General features: G+C 47.9%; 1 protein-coding gene across 1 annotated transcript in view; it reads left to right on the top strand.

The window, feature by feature from the left end:
• LOC119979345 (ectonucleoside triphosphate diphosphohydrolase 4-like) overlaps window positions 1–18,931 on the top strand; it is an 84,300-nt gene that overhangs the window by 28,548 nt on the left and 36,821 nt on the right. The window contains exons 4-6 of the mRNA XM_038821444.1: window positions 4,187–4,392; window positions 11,602–11,752; window positions 14,526–14,629. Of these exons, the coding sequence (XP_038677372.1) occupies window positions 4,187–4,392; window positions 11,602–11,752; window positions 14,526–14,629 (461 nt within the window). The remainder of the gene's footprint in view (window positions 1–4,186; window positions 4,393–11,601; window positions 11,753–14,525; window positions 14,630–18,931) is intronic.

The following is an 18,931-nucleotide window of genomic DNA, read 5'->3' as shown; positions in this document are numbered from 1 at the left end:
TTGAGGTAAGCACAGAGAGGCTTTGCAAGATTAAGGATGAGCTATTGTTAGCTCCTCCGCTCTCGGAAAAGCGATGACCTATTTTTGGATACCCTAAATGTGTGTCCCAGAGAACGTTTCCTCGGGCAATCTAGACCCATCGGCGCACATTGTCGCTCTGCCCTTTATTTTCTTTCCCAGTTGTGACAGTTTACGTAAAATCCTCAATTTATTGCTGCATCTGACAGTGACCTTCTTGCTGTGTTTTGATGGGAACGGCTTCCTCCTATTGAAGGCAGCTCTGTGCCCAGGGTATCAGTGTAGGAAAGTACCAGTTTGCTCTCAAGTGCATGTTTCCAGTAATGATTGATGTCCAGCTGTTTCAATAAACAAAATCTCATGTTGGGAGCACCCACTGTGCTACCGTGCCACCTTTCTACCAAGTGTCGTTTGTTGAGTGTTCAATGCATACTTGTATTCATACTTGTAAATGCTAAATGTGTGCTTCTGAATGCAATCTTATGTTAAGTAATTTTAATTAGCCATCGTTGCTGAGCTTGGTCATCATAGGGGGCTGTGGGAGCTCAATCATTGAGTATGTTGAGGACAGAAATCAATAGGTTTCTGGAAACTAATGAAATTGTGGGAGGTGGGGAGAGTGGGGCCATATGGTGGTTGAGATCTATGATCAGCCCTGATCTGTTTGAATGGGGGAGGAAGCTCAATGGGCCCAATAGCCTACTCCCTCTGAGGGCAGCACGGTAGCACAAGTGGCAAGCACTGCGGCTTCATAGCTCCAGGGTCCTGGGTTCGATTCCCCGCTGGGTCACTGTCTGTGCAGCGTCAGCACGGTCTCCCCGTGTCTGCGTGGGTTTCCTCCGGGTGCTCCGGTTTCCCCTCTCAGTCCAAAGATGTGCAGGTTAGGTGGATTGGCCGTGATAAATTGCCCTTAGTGTCTAAAAAGGTTAGGATGGGTTATTGGGTTATGGGGATAGGGTGGAAGTGAGGGCTTAAGTGGGTCGGTGCAAACTCAATGGGCCGAATGGCCTCTTTCTTCACTGTATATTCTATGTTCCTATCAATGTAGGGATAGGAGCAGACCATTCAGCCCCACGAGCCTGTTGTACATACATTCAATTTGATCATGTCTTACCCCCATCTCAACTCCATTGGCTTCATACCCCTTAACACGTTTGCCAAATAAAAATCTATCCATCTGAGCTGCCGAGCCTCAACAGCTGTTTGGGGGAAAGAATTTCAGAATTCCATTGCCCTTTGTGTGAAGCAATGTTTCCTCCTCATGAGCTCTGAAATATTTTTACGCCAATTTTCTTGACGGTTTGACCTGAGGTCTCAGGCTGAGGAATTTTCTAGAACTGTCTTGGCCCCGGGCCCCTGTGAAAAGTGAGTGAGGAGGCGGGCAGCTCACGAGCAGGGATCGGCAATGTTTATACAGCTTTGTATCAGGACACCTTCCATCAACAGACGATGGGAACGGTGTCACCGAGGCCCTGGGGGGGTGAGTCAGAGGCAGGTTCAGCTACTTGGAGACATGCTGCCCCCACCAGCAAGCAACATGCTGCCCACTTATCATAGAATTTACAGTGCAGAAGGAGACCATTCGGCCCATCGAGTCTGCACTGGCTCTTGGAAAGAGCACCCTACCGAAAGTCAACACCTCCACCTTATCCCCATAACCCAGTAACCCCACCCAACACTAAGGGCAATTTTGGACACCAAGGGCAATTTATCATGGCCAATCCACCTAACCTGCACATCTTTGGACTGTCATGTACCAGTCAAAGTTCAAAGTGTTCGACTGCAATCAGAGTAAGAATTCTGACTAACCGCAACGGGCAGGTGCAATCACCTAAGCTCTGCTGACCAGTTGCTCTGTGATTTATTTCTAATTGTGCAGCGTTGGGGGCGTGGCTCATAACGGAGAACAAACATCAAGGTTGTAAAGAATGAGATAGAGAATGAGATTAGATGGCCACCTGGCTTGGGTGGGTGAAGACCTGAGCCAGGTAGATCTGGCTTAAGACGAAGAGGTAACTGAAGGGTTCTTCACCGTGAATTAGAGTAAGAGAGTGCATTTGGAGCCTGGCAGGGACAGGGAAGGAAGATGCCGATAATGTAGACTTGGAGGGGAAAATCTCAACAAACTGCATTTACAGTTTAACAGTTTGAATTAAATACAAGTATCTTACCGACCTCTGCATTTTAAACGAGATTTTGTTCTGTTGCCAGGATTGACTAATTTCACCCTGCATTATTCCTTCAACAATTTGAATCCGGAAACCAAATAACCAGTCAAATTGATTACTGTTGGTTTCTTGCTAATGCACACCATACTTAACAGTACTTTGCTCCTGAAGTATGATGAGCTACGCACTTTGTAGTGATGCTGCCCTTCAGTTCCCATGTGCCATAAATGGGCCAAATTGAAGGAAAATGTGCCGATAAGGGTCAATCTGCGCGCACTTAATATGATTTACATCAACACTGCGCAACATCTTATAACCGAGGGGTATAGAATTTCTCATGTGGCAACAGGAAAGTGAAATTTTTTGCTTACAGTAACAAATTACACTGGGCATAAACAGTGTTACCAGTGAACACACACTCGATTTCTAATGATCAGACGGGAGTAATCGGAAGCAGTTCCCACTTGTTTTTTTGCAGTCTGTCGGCAGCAGATACTAATTGACGCGGTGTTGAACCAACAACTTGCAAGGGCAAGATTGTCTTTGGTTGAAATTTAATACAGGTTAATGCAGCAATTTAGTTCTTTGGCGGGGGGGTGCCTGGAGACGAATAGTCACCTTTTGACACCACTTACTAACGTGAAAGCTTTGGAGATTTAAACTTATTACGCCATAAGCAATATTCAATATCAATTTTCTTCTAGTTAATACAGGCCCTTCAGACGTTGTTATCATGATGGGAGCGTCGACAGAGCTCGTATCACTTAGTGCTTTATCAAAATCTGAGCGCCTCTCTCCCCCGCACTGCCAGACAATTGGCAAGAGATGAAAATCCTTGGCGCATTGTTCTTTAACCTGTCAATTTCTCCAGGTTTCTGATTCTTCTGAACCCCATTCTCACTTTTTAAAAATAAATTTAGAGTAACAATTCATTTTTTTTCCAATTAAGGGGCAATTTAGCGTGGGCCAATCCACCTCCCCTGCACATCTTTGGGTTGTGGGGGTGAGAACCACGCGGACACGGGGAGAATGTGCAAACTCCACACAGACAATGACCCAGTGTCGGGATCGAACCCGGGTCCTCAGCGCCATGAGGCAGCAGTGCTAACCACTGCGCCACCGTGCTGCCTAAACCTCATTCTCACCATCCTGCTCCCCGACCCCACAAATCCCAATTTCACCTCTGCTCTCCAACAAGCGTATTCTACCTATGACATCTCACATCTCGCACCAGTGGGTACTTCTCACACGTTAGCCTGTGTAGTGCTCGTTGGCAAGTATGTGACTACAGAGCACATCGCCACGGTAAATTGTCCCTTAATTGGAAAATATATATTTTTTAATTGGTTGGTTTTATAAAGAAGGAAACATGTCATTTGCTTTGGAATGACTGACAAATAACGATAGAACCACGCGACTGTATCCATACAACATATTGCTGTCACTGCGGCACCTTTATCCAAAAGTAAATTTTAAGTACCCAATTTTTTTTCCCCATTTAAGGGGCAATTTAGCGTGGCCAATCCCCCTACCCTGCACATCCATTTGGGTTGTGTGGGGGAGACCCATGCACACACGGGGAGAATGTGCAAACTCTGGGCAGCACGGTGGGACGCAGTGGCTAGCACTGCTGCCTCAGTGCACCAAGGACTCTGGTTCGATCCCGGCCCTGGGTCACGGTCCGTGTGGAGTCTGCACATTCTCCGTGTGTTGGCGTGGGTCTCACCCCCACAGCCCAAAGATGTGCAGGGTAGGTGGATTAGACACGTTAAATTGCCCCTTAATTGGAGAAAATGAATTGGGTACTCTAAATTTAGAAAAAAAAAATTTGCAAATTCCACACAGGCAGTGACTCGGGGCCGGGATCGAACCCGGGTCCTCAGTACCGTAGGCAGCAGTGCTAACCACTGCGCCAACGTGCCGCCCCACCCCCTCACTGCGGCATCTTGCACGTTTGAGTTAATAAGCTGCATTTAAAACACATCTTTCTCTTTATGTAGGATTATGGCCAGAATTGAAGACATGGAAGCAACAGATACCAATGATGAGGAGCTAAACTATGGAGTGGTGATAGACTGTGGAAGCAGTGGGTCCAGGGTGTTTGTGTACTTTTGGCCCCAGCACAATGGGAACCCTCACGACCTGCTCGACATCCGGCAGATGAAGGACAAAAACAGGAAACCGGTGGTTAAGAAAATCAAACCAGGTAATCAGGTCACGGGTGCCGCATGTAACAGGGAAGAGGCTTTGAAAGTGCCAGTGATCAGGCTTAGGGGGTACGTCCCGACAGGAGTGTTTCCATGGCAAAGGAGAGTTTTTTTGGACAGCGCAGATGTTATTCAGATAAAAGAAAATTACTGCGGATGCTGGAATCTGAAACATAAACAGAAAAGGCTGGACAATCTCAGCAGGTCTGACAGCATCTGTGGAGAGAGAAGGGAGCTAACGTTTCAAGTCTGGATGACTCCTCGTTGGAGCCGGGCGACTCCTCATCACTCTGACGACGAGCTGTTAGACTCAAAATGTTCGTTCTGTACTCTCCACAAAATAAGTTGGGGCTGGTTTAGCACAGGGCTAAATCGCTGGCTTTGAAAGCAGACCAAGGCAGGCCAGCAGCATGGTTCAATTCCCGAACCAGCCTCCCCGAACAGGCGCCGGAATGTGGCGACTAGGGGCTTTTCACAGTAACTTCATTAGAAGCCTACTTGTGACAATAAGCGATTTTCATTTCACATGTTCAATTGTTCATTCCATTCCACCGCTTTCTGATGAAGGCTAATTACTGGCTTCCAGTGTCCATCCCTTTTACGAATAGTCATCACGTTCTGTATGACCGCTTGATTCATTTTGTTAACTTTGTGAGTTAAAAGATTGTGGGTTCAAGTCCCATGCCAGAGACTTGGATAACACAACCTATGTAGACACTACATTCAGCACTAAGGGAACATTACCAGGGGTGCTGTCCTTCAAACAGGCTATTAAACTAAATCAAAGCATTAAAAATGAATGTAAGAGACCAGGAAGTCACATTTGACTTGACATTCAGCGTATGGAGCCAACGCAGAGCAACAACCTGCAAAGACAGTGGAACGTTGAACTAAAACAAAATATGTTGGAACCATTCAGGAGGTCAGGAAGCATCTGTGGGCAGATACAGAATTAACATTTCGGGTCAAGAAGATCTTTTATCAGAGCTTTTTAGTCATCTCTACCTGAAAGGTTAATCCTGTCTCTCTCATCACAAATGCTGGCCCGGCCAGCTGAGTATTTGCAGAATTTTGATTTTATTTCTGATTTCCAGCATCTGCAATATTTTGCTTTCGTACCAAAATGTTGAACCATGGGACAGCACAGTGGCTAGCACTGTGGCTTCACAGCGCCAGGGTCCCAGGTTCGACTCCCTGCTGGGTCACTGTCTGTGCGGAGTCTGCACGTTCTCCCCGTGTCTGCGTGGGATTCCTCCGGGTGCTCCGGTTTCCTCCCACAGTCCAAAGACGTGCAGGTTAGGTGGATTGGCCATGATAAATTGCCCTTAGTGACCAAAAAAGGGTAGGAGAGGTTATTGGGTTACGGGGATGGGGTTTAAGTGGGTTGGTGCAGGCTCGATGGGCCGAATGGCCTCCTTCTGCACTGTATGTTCTATGTTCATACAGCCAACACAATAGAGCACACGTGACCAAACTGGACAGTGTTCTGCTCAGGCTAGACCCTGTTAAGGTATCGGACCAGACCCCAACATTTATTGAGACACCGGACAAGAACCCCAAACAATTTGTTTAAATATGTAAAACTGAGGAAAGGATACTTCACCCTAGGGGTGATGACTCTGACCAATAAGGATCTTTGGGATGAAAACAAATATTAATTTAAGCACAGAACTAACCACATTAACATCAAATAAAATAGCTTTACAATTATCAGTTAAACAGACCTTAAACACAAGGTAAAACTTGAGCTTGCTATATATACCTGCGACTAACTCCAATTAAGCAACCCAATACAGCTCAAATGCCACTCCGAAAAAAGTTAACGAACAGATTACATGCTCAGCTCTGTAGAGACTTTTGGAGAGTTCCTTTCAAGAGAAAATTTAGTACACTTCTGCTCAACCTAACAGTATTTGGCAAAACTGCTGTCCAACTGAAAATCTTTCCGTCTTATCAGACTCAAATCCTGTGGCAAACTGAAAAACTACAGACAAACCTGGCTGCTCCCATTAATTACATCATCTGTATTCCACTAAGATATCACATGACCTCACAAAGTATACAGGGAATCTCCAGCAATCATAGCAATATCCTATTCGCCCTCCATACGTAAATACATAAATGGTTAGAATCAATCATGCCCCCATCTTTTACGACTTCTTAATTACAGATTCAGCAAACACACAGTCTGGATACCTTAACCTAGGTTTCTTAATAATATTACTGCAACAAATGCATGCCTTAACGCAGGCTTTGAATAACATCACTGCCACAAATATAAGATGTAACAATTTCTACATTCATCATAATATCCACTTCTGGTCACCAAGGCACGAGGGATCTTTTTAAGCATTGGAGACAGTGAAACCTGATCCATGTCGCCAGAGGTTTGAGTCATGAGAGACCGGGATGTTTCAGAGAAGCGATAAAGTGCGATATGAATCGTAGAATAGTTACAGTGCAGATGGAGGCCATTGGGTCTGCCATGTCTGTGCTGGCTCTGTGCAAGGTAAAAGGTGCATTTAGCCCCACTCCCTCACCTGTTCCCCGTAGCCCTGTGTTACTCTTTAGATAATGACCCAATTCTCTTTTGAAAGTCATGATTGAATCTGCCTCCATCAAGCTCTAGGATAGTGAATTCCAGATCTGTACATTGACCACTGCCTTCTTGCTGCAGTTCTGCGCTGCAGTGCTGGCCCAAGTTATGAGCTCGAGCTCCTCGTATGTCGCTCGGAAACCCAATTTGCTGACTCAACTCAAGGCAAAAAGTGCAAGCAGAAACTTTCAACAGCTGATGCTCGTAGGTAGCCAAATGGAAACTATTTTGTGAGTGAAGTGTTAGTCCTAACTCAGTGGGGTCAGGGGTTTGTGGGTTCAAGTCCCAGTGACTTTAGCACAAAATCCTGGCTGGCGCCCCACTGCTGTACTATCTGAGATGCAGCACGATTTAAAGACCAGGAAGGTCTCCCAATATCCTCGTCAGCAACACTCCCTAAGACATCAGCAGCAGAAAAAGGAGGGGTATAAGTTCATTTCCTGGCAAGTTGTTGGAATGATGCTCAGTGCAGCTGGTCTGTTGAAATTTCATTTACTGAGTGATACATCGTGTGAAGTATTTAAGAACTAGTTGAGATATGCGATGAGGCACTGTATAAATGCAAGTTTCTTTTCCGTTAAGCCCTTGGTTTCAAGGGCAATGTCGCAGATCTGTGCTAATTCTTTCTGTGGAGCTCTGCTGCCTCCCTCTGGTTGTGAAGCTGTAATACAGGTAAACATAGATTGCAGGATTTGTAATACAGTGCGGCCTTGTCTGATTCTACCAGGTCCATCATTTGTACTTAACTTATTCCTCTGCTGCATGCTCCAAGTCTACTGGAGCAAATAATAAATTGACGATTCAGGGCCATGCTTTTGCATATAAAGTCAAATTCATTGGTTCTTCTTCAACTATGGAGGGTTTCAAGTCAAATGGGATTGCCGCTTTTACCTTGTTTTCGTTGGAAACCACAACATATTGTATCTGCATAACATATGCATAAAGACACCGCTTCCCAACAAAGACAGAAATAATAAAACAAGTCGGAGCGTTTGGGTGGGGAAGGGGCGAGAGAAGAGACTTGAAAGGAGTTGGTGAGATTGAAGAGTTCCATTGAGGCCTCTTGAATCAATCTCTCCTCCCGCAAACCACTGCCACGGCTGATCCTAGCTCACTCAGCGTGGATTCGAGAGACACTGTGGCTTCATATTGTACCGGGTGACCCCTTTCTCCACGCAACTAGTTTGAGAGAATAGCTTCTTTTCCAAACTCGGATATCATTTGGGCGAGATGTGAAATTAAGACCCACCTGCCCCCTCCGAGTGGATGTAGAATATCGCAGTGTAACTATCTGAAGAGTGGGGATGACGATATTGATCTCTCAGTCAGCGTTGCTCAAAACAGGTTATCTACTTAACTCATCCCTGGGGTGAGGGGCTTACCTTGTGAAGAAAGTTGAACAGGTTGAGCCTATGCACATTGGCTGCCCCGTTTCCTACATTACAACACTAAATACACTTGATGAGGTGACCGATCGCCATGGGAAGAAACGTGGGAACTAATCCATGCACAGCTAGATTCCAAAAACAGCAGCGTGAGAAACGGTCAAACAATTTGCTTTGGTGATCTTGGTTGAGGGGCAAGTGAAGGCTCATCATAGAACATACAGTGCAGAAGGTGGCCATTCGGCCCATCGAGCCTACACCAACCCACTTAAGCCCCATCTCCGTAACCCAATAACCGCTCCTAACCTTTTTTGGTCACTAAGGGCAATTTATCATGGCCAATCCACCTAACCTGCACGTCTTTGGACTGTGGGAGGAAACCGGAGCACCCGGAGGAATCCCAGGCAGACCCGGGGAGAATGTGCAGACTCCGCACAGGCAGTGACCCAGCAGGGAATCGAACCTGGGACCCTGGCGCTGTGAAGCCACAATGCTATTCATGTGCTACCGTGCTGCCCCTAAAAAATATTCCTTAAAAAAAAATTTGGGAAAACAAATTCAGCGCATAGTTTTTTTCAAAAACTGTCGAAAGTAAATGGAACTATTTTATCTTATAAGATGAATCCGCAGTAAAGGGACATCCTGCCTGTAATGTACATTGTGTATCCTCATACATGATGCAGCTTTGCTGCCCTCTTGTGGTTACATCTATAATGGACATTGGCAATTAAATCGGTTCAAAGTTTTATACATATATATCTTTCAGATTCATTGCATCAATGTAACAGAGATTGTTCGATTGCTTAAATCCTGGTTCCACACTAAGTGGGATCAGCTAATTCAGCATGAGTCGAGTCGAGTCTCCGTGTGCTGTTGCTCATAATGCTGAGATTGTCCCAAACGAGTTTTCTTATTTCCAAATATTTGTTTTGCTTCTTGCGTTGCACACTGAGAATATTATGGTTTTCAACGAGAAACTTGCACCATTTTTCAGCAGGTTGTGGAGGACATTCTGAGAGGGCCACAGCGTCTGGCGGTTTACTTGGACACCGTTCTGGTCACCAGAGCAACCTGCAGGAAATCCTCCGCCGATTTTCCGAGGTGGGGATCCGCCTCGAGAGAGGACAGTGTGTGCTCTACGCCAAGGAAGTTACATATTGGGGTATCGGGTGGATCGGGGCGGACTGCACCCGGTAGAGGAGAAGGTGCGGGTGATACGGCAAGCCCCCACTCTGGAAAACACAACAGCGTTACGGTCGTTCTTGGGTCTCGTAAACTATTACGGGAAATTTATTCCTGGGGTAGTGACCATCCTCGCCCCTCTGCACACATCGCTGAAGAAGCACCAACCGTGGGTGTAGGAAGCGCCTCAGGAGGAAGCATTTGCCAGGATGAAGCAGCAACTAATGTTGTCCGGATTATTGACACGTTAAAACCTCTCCAAGTCTCTTCTGGTGATGTGCAACGCCTCGCCTTCAGAATCACAGCTGTGTTGTCCCACCGCATGGCTGACGGAAGAGTGCGGCCGATAGCATTTGCGTCAAGGACATTGGCCGCTGCAGAGTGCAATTAGTCCCAGATAGAAAAGGAAGGGCTGGTCATCGTGTACTCATGGTGAAGACATTTCATCAGTACGTGTATGGGAGCTGATTCACCGTTGTGAATCTAGGGCTTTTTAAAAGAGGACTAGACGATCCCACCAATAGCCCCCCCCCCCCTGGATTTAGGGCTGGGCTCTGTTCTAGCAGCATACGCTTATACCTTCGAGCATTTAGCACCTTCGAGCATTGCAAATTGCAGACGCTTTGAGCAGGCTCCTGCTGCCGACACGGCTCCCGTCTCCACCGAGAGCCAACAAAGTTGTTTTGTCGCTTAACTTTATGGACACCTAAGGGTGGTACGGTGGCACAGTGGTTAGCACTACTGCCTCGTGGTGCCAAGTACCCAGGTTCGAATCCCGGCCCTGGGTCACTGCCCGTGTGGAGTTTGCATATTCTCCCCGTGCCTGCGGGGGTTTCATCCCCACAATCCAAAGATGTGCGGGGTAGGTGGATTGGCCATGCTAAATTGCCCCTTAATTGAGTACTCTAAATTTATTTTTAAAAACTTTATAGACACCTTGCCGGTCACCGCCACCCAGTGGCAACTGGACGCAGAAAGACTCGATATTGGCGAAAGTACTCCACATTGCCTTGCACAGAGGTCAGCAAGGGAAACTGCTTGAAGAACTATGGGCCTTTGAAGCCAAAATGCAGGAGCTGAGTGTTTAAGACAGCGAGCTCCTGTGGAAGGCTCGCATCGTGGTCCCACGCCAGGGCTGAGACACCATCCTTTAGGATCTACGCAGCGGACACCCAGGGGTGTTGGCAATGAAGATGGTGGCCAGGTCTGGATGGCGTGATCGAGCGACTGGCCCAGCAATGTACCACATGCCAGGAACAGCAGAAGCTCCAGCCGGCCACCCCGCTGCACCCATGGGACCGACCAGGCTGCCTTTGAGTGCGCATACACGCCAATTTCCCCGGGCCCTTTGTTTCTACTCATGGTGGACACCCATTCGAGTGGCTGGAAGTCCACTGATGTCATTGACCACGTTGAAGACCACGGTTGAGAAGCTACGGCTCTCCTTTAGCACCCACAGCATTCCGAAGGTGCTGGTCACTGACAGTGGTGCCCCCTTCACTAGCGGCGAGCTTGAGTGCTTTGTGAAGTCAAACTGAGTGCGGCACATCCACAGGGTCCTGTATCACCCTCCCTCCACCGGGCTGGCCGAGCGAGCTGGGCAGACCTTCAAGAGAGGAATGAATAATAAAGAGACCACAGGGTCTGTTGAGATGTGAGTGGCAAGGTTTCTGTTCAGCTATCGGACCACGCATACTGCGGCCGCGTAGCGCTGGCAGATCCGTTGATGGGCCCGAAACTCAGGACCCTCCTCAGCCTCGCGTACCCCAACATTGGGGGGGGGGGGGGAAGTACAACAGTGTCAGGATGTGCAGAGGCGAAGCCAAGACAGGCGGTATACGTCTGAAACTTTGGGACGGTACTGGGGCTAGCAGAGTAAATAGAAGCTGCAGTCATCCCAACTTGGACTGTGACTGTACTTGTAAAAACTTTACTTTTGGTAATAAACCATTTGTTTGACTCTCCTTTCCAGACTCCCCTGTGACTACTAAATCACAAAAACTTAATTAACATTTTGACGAACTTTCATTGCATTGCTATTTCAGGCATCTCGACACTGGCCTCCTCCCCGGAGAAAGCCATGGATTATCTCCGTCCTCTCCTGAGGTTTGCCGCTGGACATGTTCCTGTTGTGAAACACAAAGAGACACCGTTGTACATCCTCTGCACTGCTGGAATGAGGCTGCTACCGCAAAGGTACTGGAACTGCCGGCAGGCGAATAGCACTGGCACGCCTGCGTAAAGTAAATAGCTGACCACGTTTAACAATTACTTTGACAAACGACCCTTCACAGGAAGTGTTGTGCTCACAGCCAGACCGCTGCTGGTCGTGTTTGCATTAAATAAAAAAAAAATAATTGCTTTTCCGTTGTGACTCTCGTCAGGATGGAGGTCGACAGGTGCAGCTTTCCTTCACTGCCAAACGTGCAGCTCACCTTTCGGCCACAACTCCGGCAAGTTGTCACGGGCGTGCGTGCGCAGCTCATCAGCGTTAATTCTCTGTTTGGTAAGCTGGAGCTGGAGTTAATCCCCAGGGAATGTGGGCGCCACTGGCGAGTCCAGAATTTGTTGTCCATCCCCGATCGCCCTTGAACAGCTCGGCCACTTCGGAGCCACCCACATTGCTGCGGGCCTGGAGTCACGTGTAGGCCAGAGCGGGTCAGGACAGCAGATTTCCCTTCCCTAAAGGGCATTTTTTTTTTTTGGTTAACAACTACCGATGATCATTTAAATTCCAGCAAGGGTGACGCAGTGGTTAGCACTGCTGCCTCACAGCACCGAGGACCCGGGTTCAATCCCAGCCCTGGGTCACTGCCCGTGTGGAGTTTGCACATTCTCCCGTGTCTGGGCGGGTCTCACAAAAGATGTGCAAGGCAGGCGGATTGGCCACACTAAATTGCCCCTTAATTGGGCACTCAGTTTTAAGCTGCCATGGTGAGATTTGAACCCAAAGCTGTTTTACTAATGCATTGACATTATCACCATACCGCCACCTTGGCCAGCATCTCGACTAGGGGGAACGTGGTCCATTCCTGCCACTTGCTGTGAGATCAGCTAATAATTGTTTTGCAAAGACCAGGGAGTGAACCAGGGAACTGCATGGTAGCACAGTGGTTAGCACAGTTGTTTCACAGCTCCAGGATCCCAGATTTGATTCTGGGCTTGGGTCACTGTCTGTGTGGAGTCTGCCCGTTCTCCCCGTGTGTGCGTGGGTTTCCTCCGGGTGCTGCGGTTTCCACCCACAGTCCAAAGACGTGCGGGTTAGGTGGATTGGCCGTGCTAAATTGCCATTAGTGCCCAAAAAGGTTAAGTGGGGTTACGGGGATAGGGTGCTCTTTCCATGGGCTGTGCAGACTCGATGGGCCGAATGTCCACCTTTAGCGCTGTAAATTCTACGATTCTATGATAATGTGAATCCTGCCCATTGTGGGAACTGCCAAGGTGCCAAACTGGCATTTCTTTGCGGCAGTGATCGGGCCCAGGGGGTGTTCTGCCTGGTGTGGGAAGCTACGAGGGTGCCCGGGGGCCCCCTTATAGTGAGGTGGGGCTTGGGAGGGTGGGTGGGGGGGTCGGGGGACTCGAGATATCAGGTATTTGAAACATAAATAAATGGAGTCCGGATCTCGCGCCGTTGAGTTCCAGCAAACGGAGCTCCTCAATGCAGAGAGTGGGGCCGAGTGGCCTCGTCAGAGAGTTCCCCGCTGAAGTTCCCGATCGACCCGGACGGGCATTAGATAGCGGGGGTGTTTCATGGCGCTTCGAGCGCTGGGAAACACCCCGCTAATCTTGTGACCTACGGGACTCTGTCCCCATTCAAGTAGATGGTGCTCGTATATTTGTGATATGGGGTTTTATTCGTGATAATTGCCTTCCAGTCTTCATTGCGGAATCAAATGCAATATATCGTTAAGAACAGAGCATAGGTTCTGTAAATCCATGATAGGGTGCAGCTCACTCAAGTCCTGGGGCGAAATTCTCACCTTTTCCGCACCTTTGGGGAGGTCCGACGCCGGAGTGGTTGGCGCCACTCCCCTACGCCGGGACCCCCCGCCCCGCTGGGTAGGGGAGAATCCCGCCCCTGATCTGTGCTCGCTGGGGACCTGTGTTGGAGATTTTCCATTGTGAGGGGAAATTCTCCACTCTGCTGCCCAATGTGGCTGTCTATGCCATTGGGGTTTGTTGGGGGGAGGGCAGAATCTAAAACTTGTGCCTGTACCAACAAGGGCAGACTGTCCAGCTTTGAAGCCTACGTTGGGGGTATGTCAGTGCGTTGCTCTTTAACCTTCACACAAGCCCCTCCCCCATTTACCATTAAAACATTTACCTGTAAAATCACTTTGCCTGGTTCCCCCCTCAATTGAGTGCCACGCCTGCCTTTCACCAGTGAGCTATGGCTACTTTAAGTTCATAGAATCCTAGAATCCCTCCAGTTCAGACTGAGGCCATTCGGCCCATCGAGTCTGCACTGACCCTCCAAAAGTGCATCCTACCCAGGCCCATGCCCCCAACCTAACCCCTTAACTCCATCTAACCGTTTGGACACTAAGGGGCAATTTAGCACGGCCAATCCACGTACCCTGCGCATCTTTGGACTGTGGGAGGAAACCGGAGCAGACACTGGGAGAACGTACAAACTCCACACAGTCACTCAAGGCCGGTATTGAACCTGGGTGGCTGGCACTGTGTGAGGCTCCGTGCTTGTCACCGTGCCACCTTAAGTCAGTCCACTGATACACAGAGGGCTGAGCAAATGGGGTTCCCCGCTCGAGCGAGTGAGTCCCCCCAAATTGAAAAGCCTGGTTGACGGCTGGGACCCAGTGTATCAAAAACATTGCTACTAAAGTTTCAGTGGCTACGTCAGAAGGCTTGCGATTATTCAGGACTATAACTTAATTTGTTAATGAATCATAAAAATAAATGATGTTGAACAAAAATCTGATCTGAATTCAAATGTGTTGCATCTCTCCAGGCAGCAGAGTGCCATTCTCGAGGACCTTTTCACTGACGTGCCAGTCGAATTTGACTTCCTCTTTTCTGAGTCCCACGCAGAGGTGATTTCCGGTAAACAAGAAGGTGGGTATTATTAATAATGATAATCTTTATTAGTGTCAGAAGAAGTACATTAACACTGCAATGAAGTTACTGTGAAACTTCCCTCTTCAACACATCCCTGTTCGGATACACTGAGGGAGAATTCACCTTACACGCGGCAGTGCTAACCACTGTGCTGCCATGCCGTCCATAGGTTCATTCAATCAGCATTACAGCTTAACATTTTATATTTATATTTTATATCGTTAGTACTGCTGCTTCACAGCGCCAGGGACCCAGGTTTGGTTCCTGGCTTGGGTCACTGCCTGTGCGGAGTCTGCACGTTCTCCCCGTGTCTGCGTGGGTTTTCTCCGGGTGCTCCGGTTTTCTCCCACAGGTCCCGAAAGACGTGCTTGTTAGGTGAATTGGACATTCTGAATTCTCCCTCTGTGTACCCGAACAGGCGCCGGAATGTGGCGACGAGGGGCTTTTCACAGTAACTTCATTGCACTGTTAATGTGAGCATAATTGTGACACTAATAAAGATTACAAGATTATTATAAAGATTATTCCAATCCTCCACTATCAACACCCAATCAAAAGATGCTGGTCTCTATTGGATAGGCAATATGTAGGGCCCCCCCTCATTGGACAAACAGCAAATTACTCATCAATATTCTGCACAGTTTAATAAGAAGTCTTACAACACCAGGTTAAAGTCCAACATGTTTGTTTCAAACACTAGCTTTCGGAGCACTGCTCCATCCTCAGGTGCACAGTTTAAGCCAGTAGACACCAATCCTTGGGTTTTGTTAACCTTCTCTGAAGTTCTTTGGCCTTAGGCAAGTCGGTTATCTCTCTCCCTCTATCTCCACGTTAGAGGAATTGAAGCTACTTCTGTAGTGTTCTGGGTGTGGAAGCGTTAAGCAGAGCAACGGTTTTCCAGTTGTGACAGATACCAGTGCAGACAAAAACAAATGAAACTTATTTCAGGTACTCGGTGTCAGAAATATATATAAAAGGCCAAAAGGAACTGATGATGTTGGAAGTTTGAAACAAAAAACGCTGGGGAAAAACCAAGCAAATGAGTTAGCATCAGTAGAGAGAGGGTCTGGATAGATCAACTGTTCCTGTTTTGCCTTCTGCAGGTTCTTCTGTAGATTTTAGATGTTTCCAATTCAATCACATGAAGGATGATAGAAATCTGGAATTCCCTTTCCCCCAATAAAAGATTGGGTTGTGAGTTCAATTGTAACTTTCAGAGCTCTGGTGGTTGTGTTTCGTTAAATCAGCGTGTTGAGGGACAGCGCGGTGGCGCAGTGGTTTGCATTGCAGCCTCACGGCGCTGAGGTCCCAGGTTCGATCCCGGCTCTGGGTCACTGTCCGTGTGGAGTTTGCACATTCTCCCCGTGTCTGCGTGGGTTTCGCCCCCACAACCCAAAGATGTGCAGGGTAGGTGGATTGGCCACGCTAAATTGTCCCATAATTGGAAAAAATGAATTGGGTACTCTAAAACGTAGAATAAAAAAGTCAGCGTGATGAGAGTTGTGGAGTCAAGATTATAGAGCCGCCACATTCTAATTCCATGGCAGAATAGGCATGACCTCCTCCAGTTCCCCGGACATTGACTTGTAGAATAGAATCTGTCCTAAAAAGTAAGGTTAAGGGGGGGTTGTTTGGGTTACGGGTATAGGGTGGATACGTGGGTTTGAGTAGGGTGATCATTGCTTGGCACAACATCGAGGGCCGAAGGGCCTGTTCTATAATCTAGGACAACTCTATAAAATGCGCTCGAGTCCCAGTCCTTAAAGTTGACATGACTGATTTCAGTGCTTCTCCCACATGCTTGCGTTTCTCATTGGGCACACTGCAGATCAGGAAGTAGGCACAGATTCTGCATCCAAATCATAAAAATTGAACAACTGTAAATAATTTCACATGAGGCACAGCAGCAAAAGGCCAAGAGTAGCCAGGCATGAAATTAGAGTTCCAGGCGAGTTCAGTGTTTGACTTGTTAAGTTAGTCGTCGTAAATTAGCCAGTTTGCAAGGTTCTCTGGTTGAATTCATGCATGTTTTGTAATTTAAAATGCAAATGTGCATGCCTGTTATTTTTAGAGCCCAGAACCACACCACAGGAGTAGTGTACGTGTTAGTTCACAGGTCTGTAGGTGAGACAATTAACACTTGCAGTGTCTGTGCAGTATGAAGTGTTTGCCCAAGGCACGCTTTTTAATTTGAGAGGTTGGATGCGCCAGGCGGCTTACACTCAAATCACTGCAGGGAAATGGGTCCTAAGTTTGACTCCCAGCCTTCGCTGTGTAAGGTGATCCCAGTTGAGGGATCGGCAGGAGGTTGTTGGGAGCTGCAAGATATGCAGGTTAAGTGGAATGGGGCCGTGCTAAAATTGCACCTTAGTGTCCACAGATTATGGACAGCATGGTAGCACAGTGGTTAGCACCGTTGCTTCACAGCCCCACGGTCCCAGGTTCGATTCCCGGCTTGGGTCACTGTCTGTGCGGAGTCTGCAGGTTCTCCCCGTGTCTGCGTGGGATTCCTCCCGGTGCTCCGGTTTCCTCCCACAAGCCCCGAAAGACATGCTTGTTAGGTGAATTGGATTCTGAATTCTCCCTCTGTGTACCCGAATAGGCGCCGGAATGTGGCGACTAGGGGCTTTTCACAGTAACTTCATTGCAGTGTGATGATAATAAAGATGATTATTATTATTATAAGATGTGCTGGTTAGGTGTATTGGCCATGCCAGAATAGTGCCTTAGTGCCCAAGGATGTGCAGGTTAGACGGGGTAACGGGGATAGGATGGGCCTTGGTAGGGTGTTATGTCAAAGGGTCGGTGTAGATTCAAAGGCCTGAATGGCCACCGACCCTACAGGAATTCTATAGATTCTGTGAGAATATTGGCTGAGGATGTGAGCTTGGTGTCATCTCTGGTTCAGGAATTTTCTCACCTCTGAGCCAAAGGTTTGTGGGTTCAAGTCCCGCCCCACGTCCTTGGAACACAAAAACCTGGGCTGACTCTCCTGATACCACTCTTTCAGCTGAGACAGTGACAATGAGGTCTTAACTGCCCTCTCGGGTATTAATGTAAAAAATCCCATTGCACGATTTTTTTTTTTTAATAAGAATCCCCCGTGTCTTGGCCAACATGTAGCCCTACACCAATAGCTCCTTAAGACACAGATTAGCCAGTCAACACTGCTGTTGTGTGGGCGCTTGCTGTGTGCATATTGGCTGCTGCGTTTCCTACATTACAGTGACAACACTTTTTTTTTAAAAAGTACCTTTTTTTTTTTCTTTTTTTATAAATTTAGATTAGCCAATTTTTTTTTTCCAATTAAGGGGCAATTTAGCGTGGCCAATCCACCTACTTTGCACATTTTTGGGTTGTGGGGGCGAAACCCACGCAGACACGGGGAGAACGTGCAAACTCCACACGGACAGTGACCCAGAGCCGGGATCGAACCTGGGACCTCAGCGCCGTGAGGCGGTTGTGCTAACCACTAGGCCACCGTGCTGCCCCAAAAGTACCTTTTTGACTGTAAAGTGTTTTGGAACATCCTGAGGTCACAAACGTTACTGGAGGTATGCAAGCTTGTTCTTTTCTTTTCTTAAAAAAATATATTTATTCAAGTTTTCAATTGATTTTCAACAAAACCACCCCCCCCCCTCACAGAAAAAAGAAACAAGAACACAACGCGCAAGAATTATACATAGGGATTTCCCCAAAATACGATAGCCCCCCCCATATAACAATAAGAACACAGATCGGGAAACACCCCACCCCTAACCCCAACGCCACCCCAAGAGGAAACCCCCCCCCCCCCCCAGCCCTGGGTTGCTGCTGCTGCTGACCTCCTCCTAAAGCTTGTTCTTTTCTGTTGACAGCAGAAAGTCACCCATTATCCAGGTTCCCACATGGAAAATGATAACTTGGGTCAACTGCAGGAGTGGGTCGGTTGGAGCCTGTGGGGCTGAGTGAGTTCAGGAGAGGGAGGGGGGGGGGGGGGGGGAGGGGGAGGGGGGGAGGGGGGGAGGGGGGGGAGAGGAGGGGGAGAGGAGGGGGGGAGGAGGGGATGGGGGCAGAGAAGCTAAATGCTCTGCAGAGCTGCAGCTTGCAGCCGTCCGTATGGGTCTGGCACTGACCCAAATTGCTGTGCTTCCTCATGTAGTGGTAAGTAGGCCTTGGGCTTTGCTGCAGCGAGGTACCTACATTGCAGTGCTCTTTGTGAGAGAAACAAAACATTTGAATCCATGGCTTTGTGACACCCAGCAAGTAATCGCAATGTTTTAATGAGCTGAGAGTTACAATCAGCAGCTACATCGGTCC

This window comes from Scyliorhinus canicula, chromosome 16 (genome assembly GCF_902713615.1).
Source record: "Scyliorhinus canicula chromosome 16, sScyCan1.1, whole genome shotgun sequence".
Classification (NCBI taxonomy): domain Eukaryota; kingdom Metazoa; phylum Chordata; class Chondrichthyes; order Carcharhiniformes; family Scyliorhinidae; genus Scyliorhinus; species Scyliorhinus canicula.
This window is presented reverse-complemented; position numbering and strand designations above follow the sequence as displayed.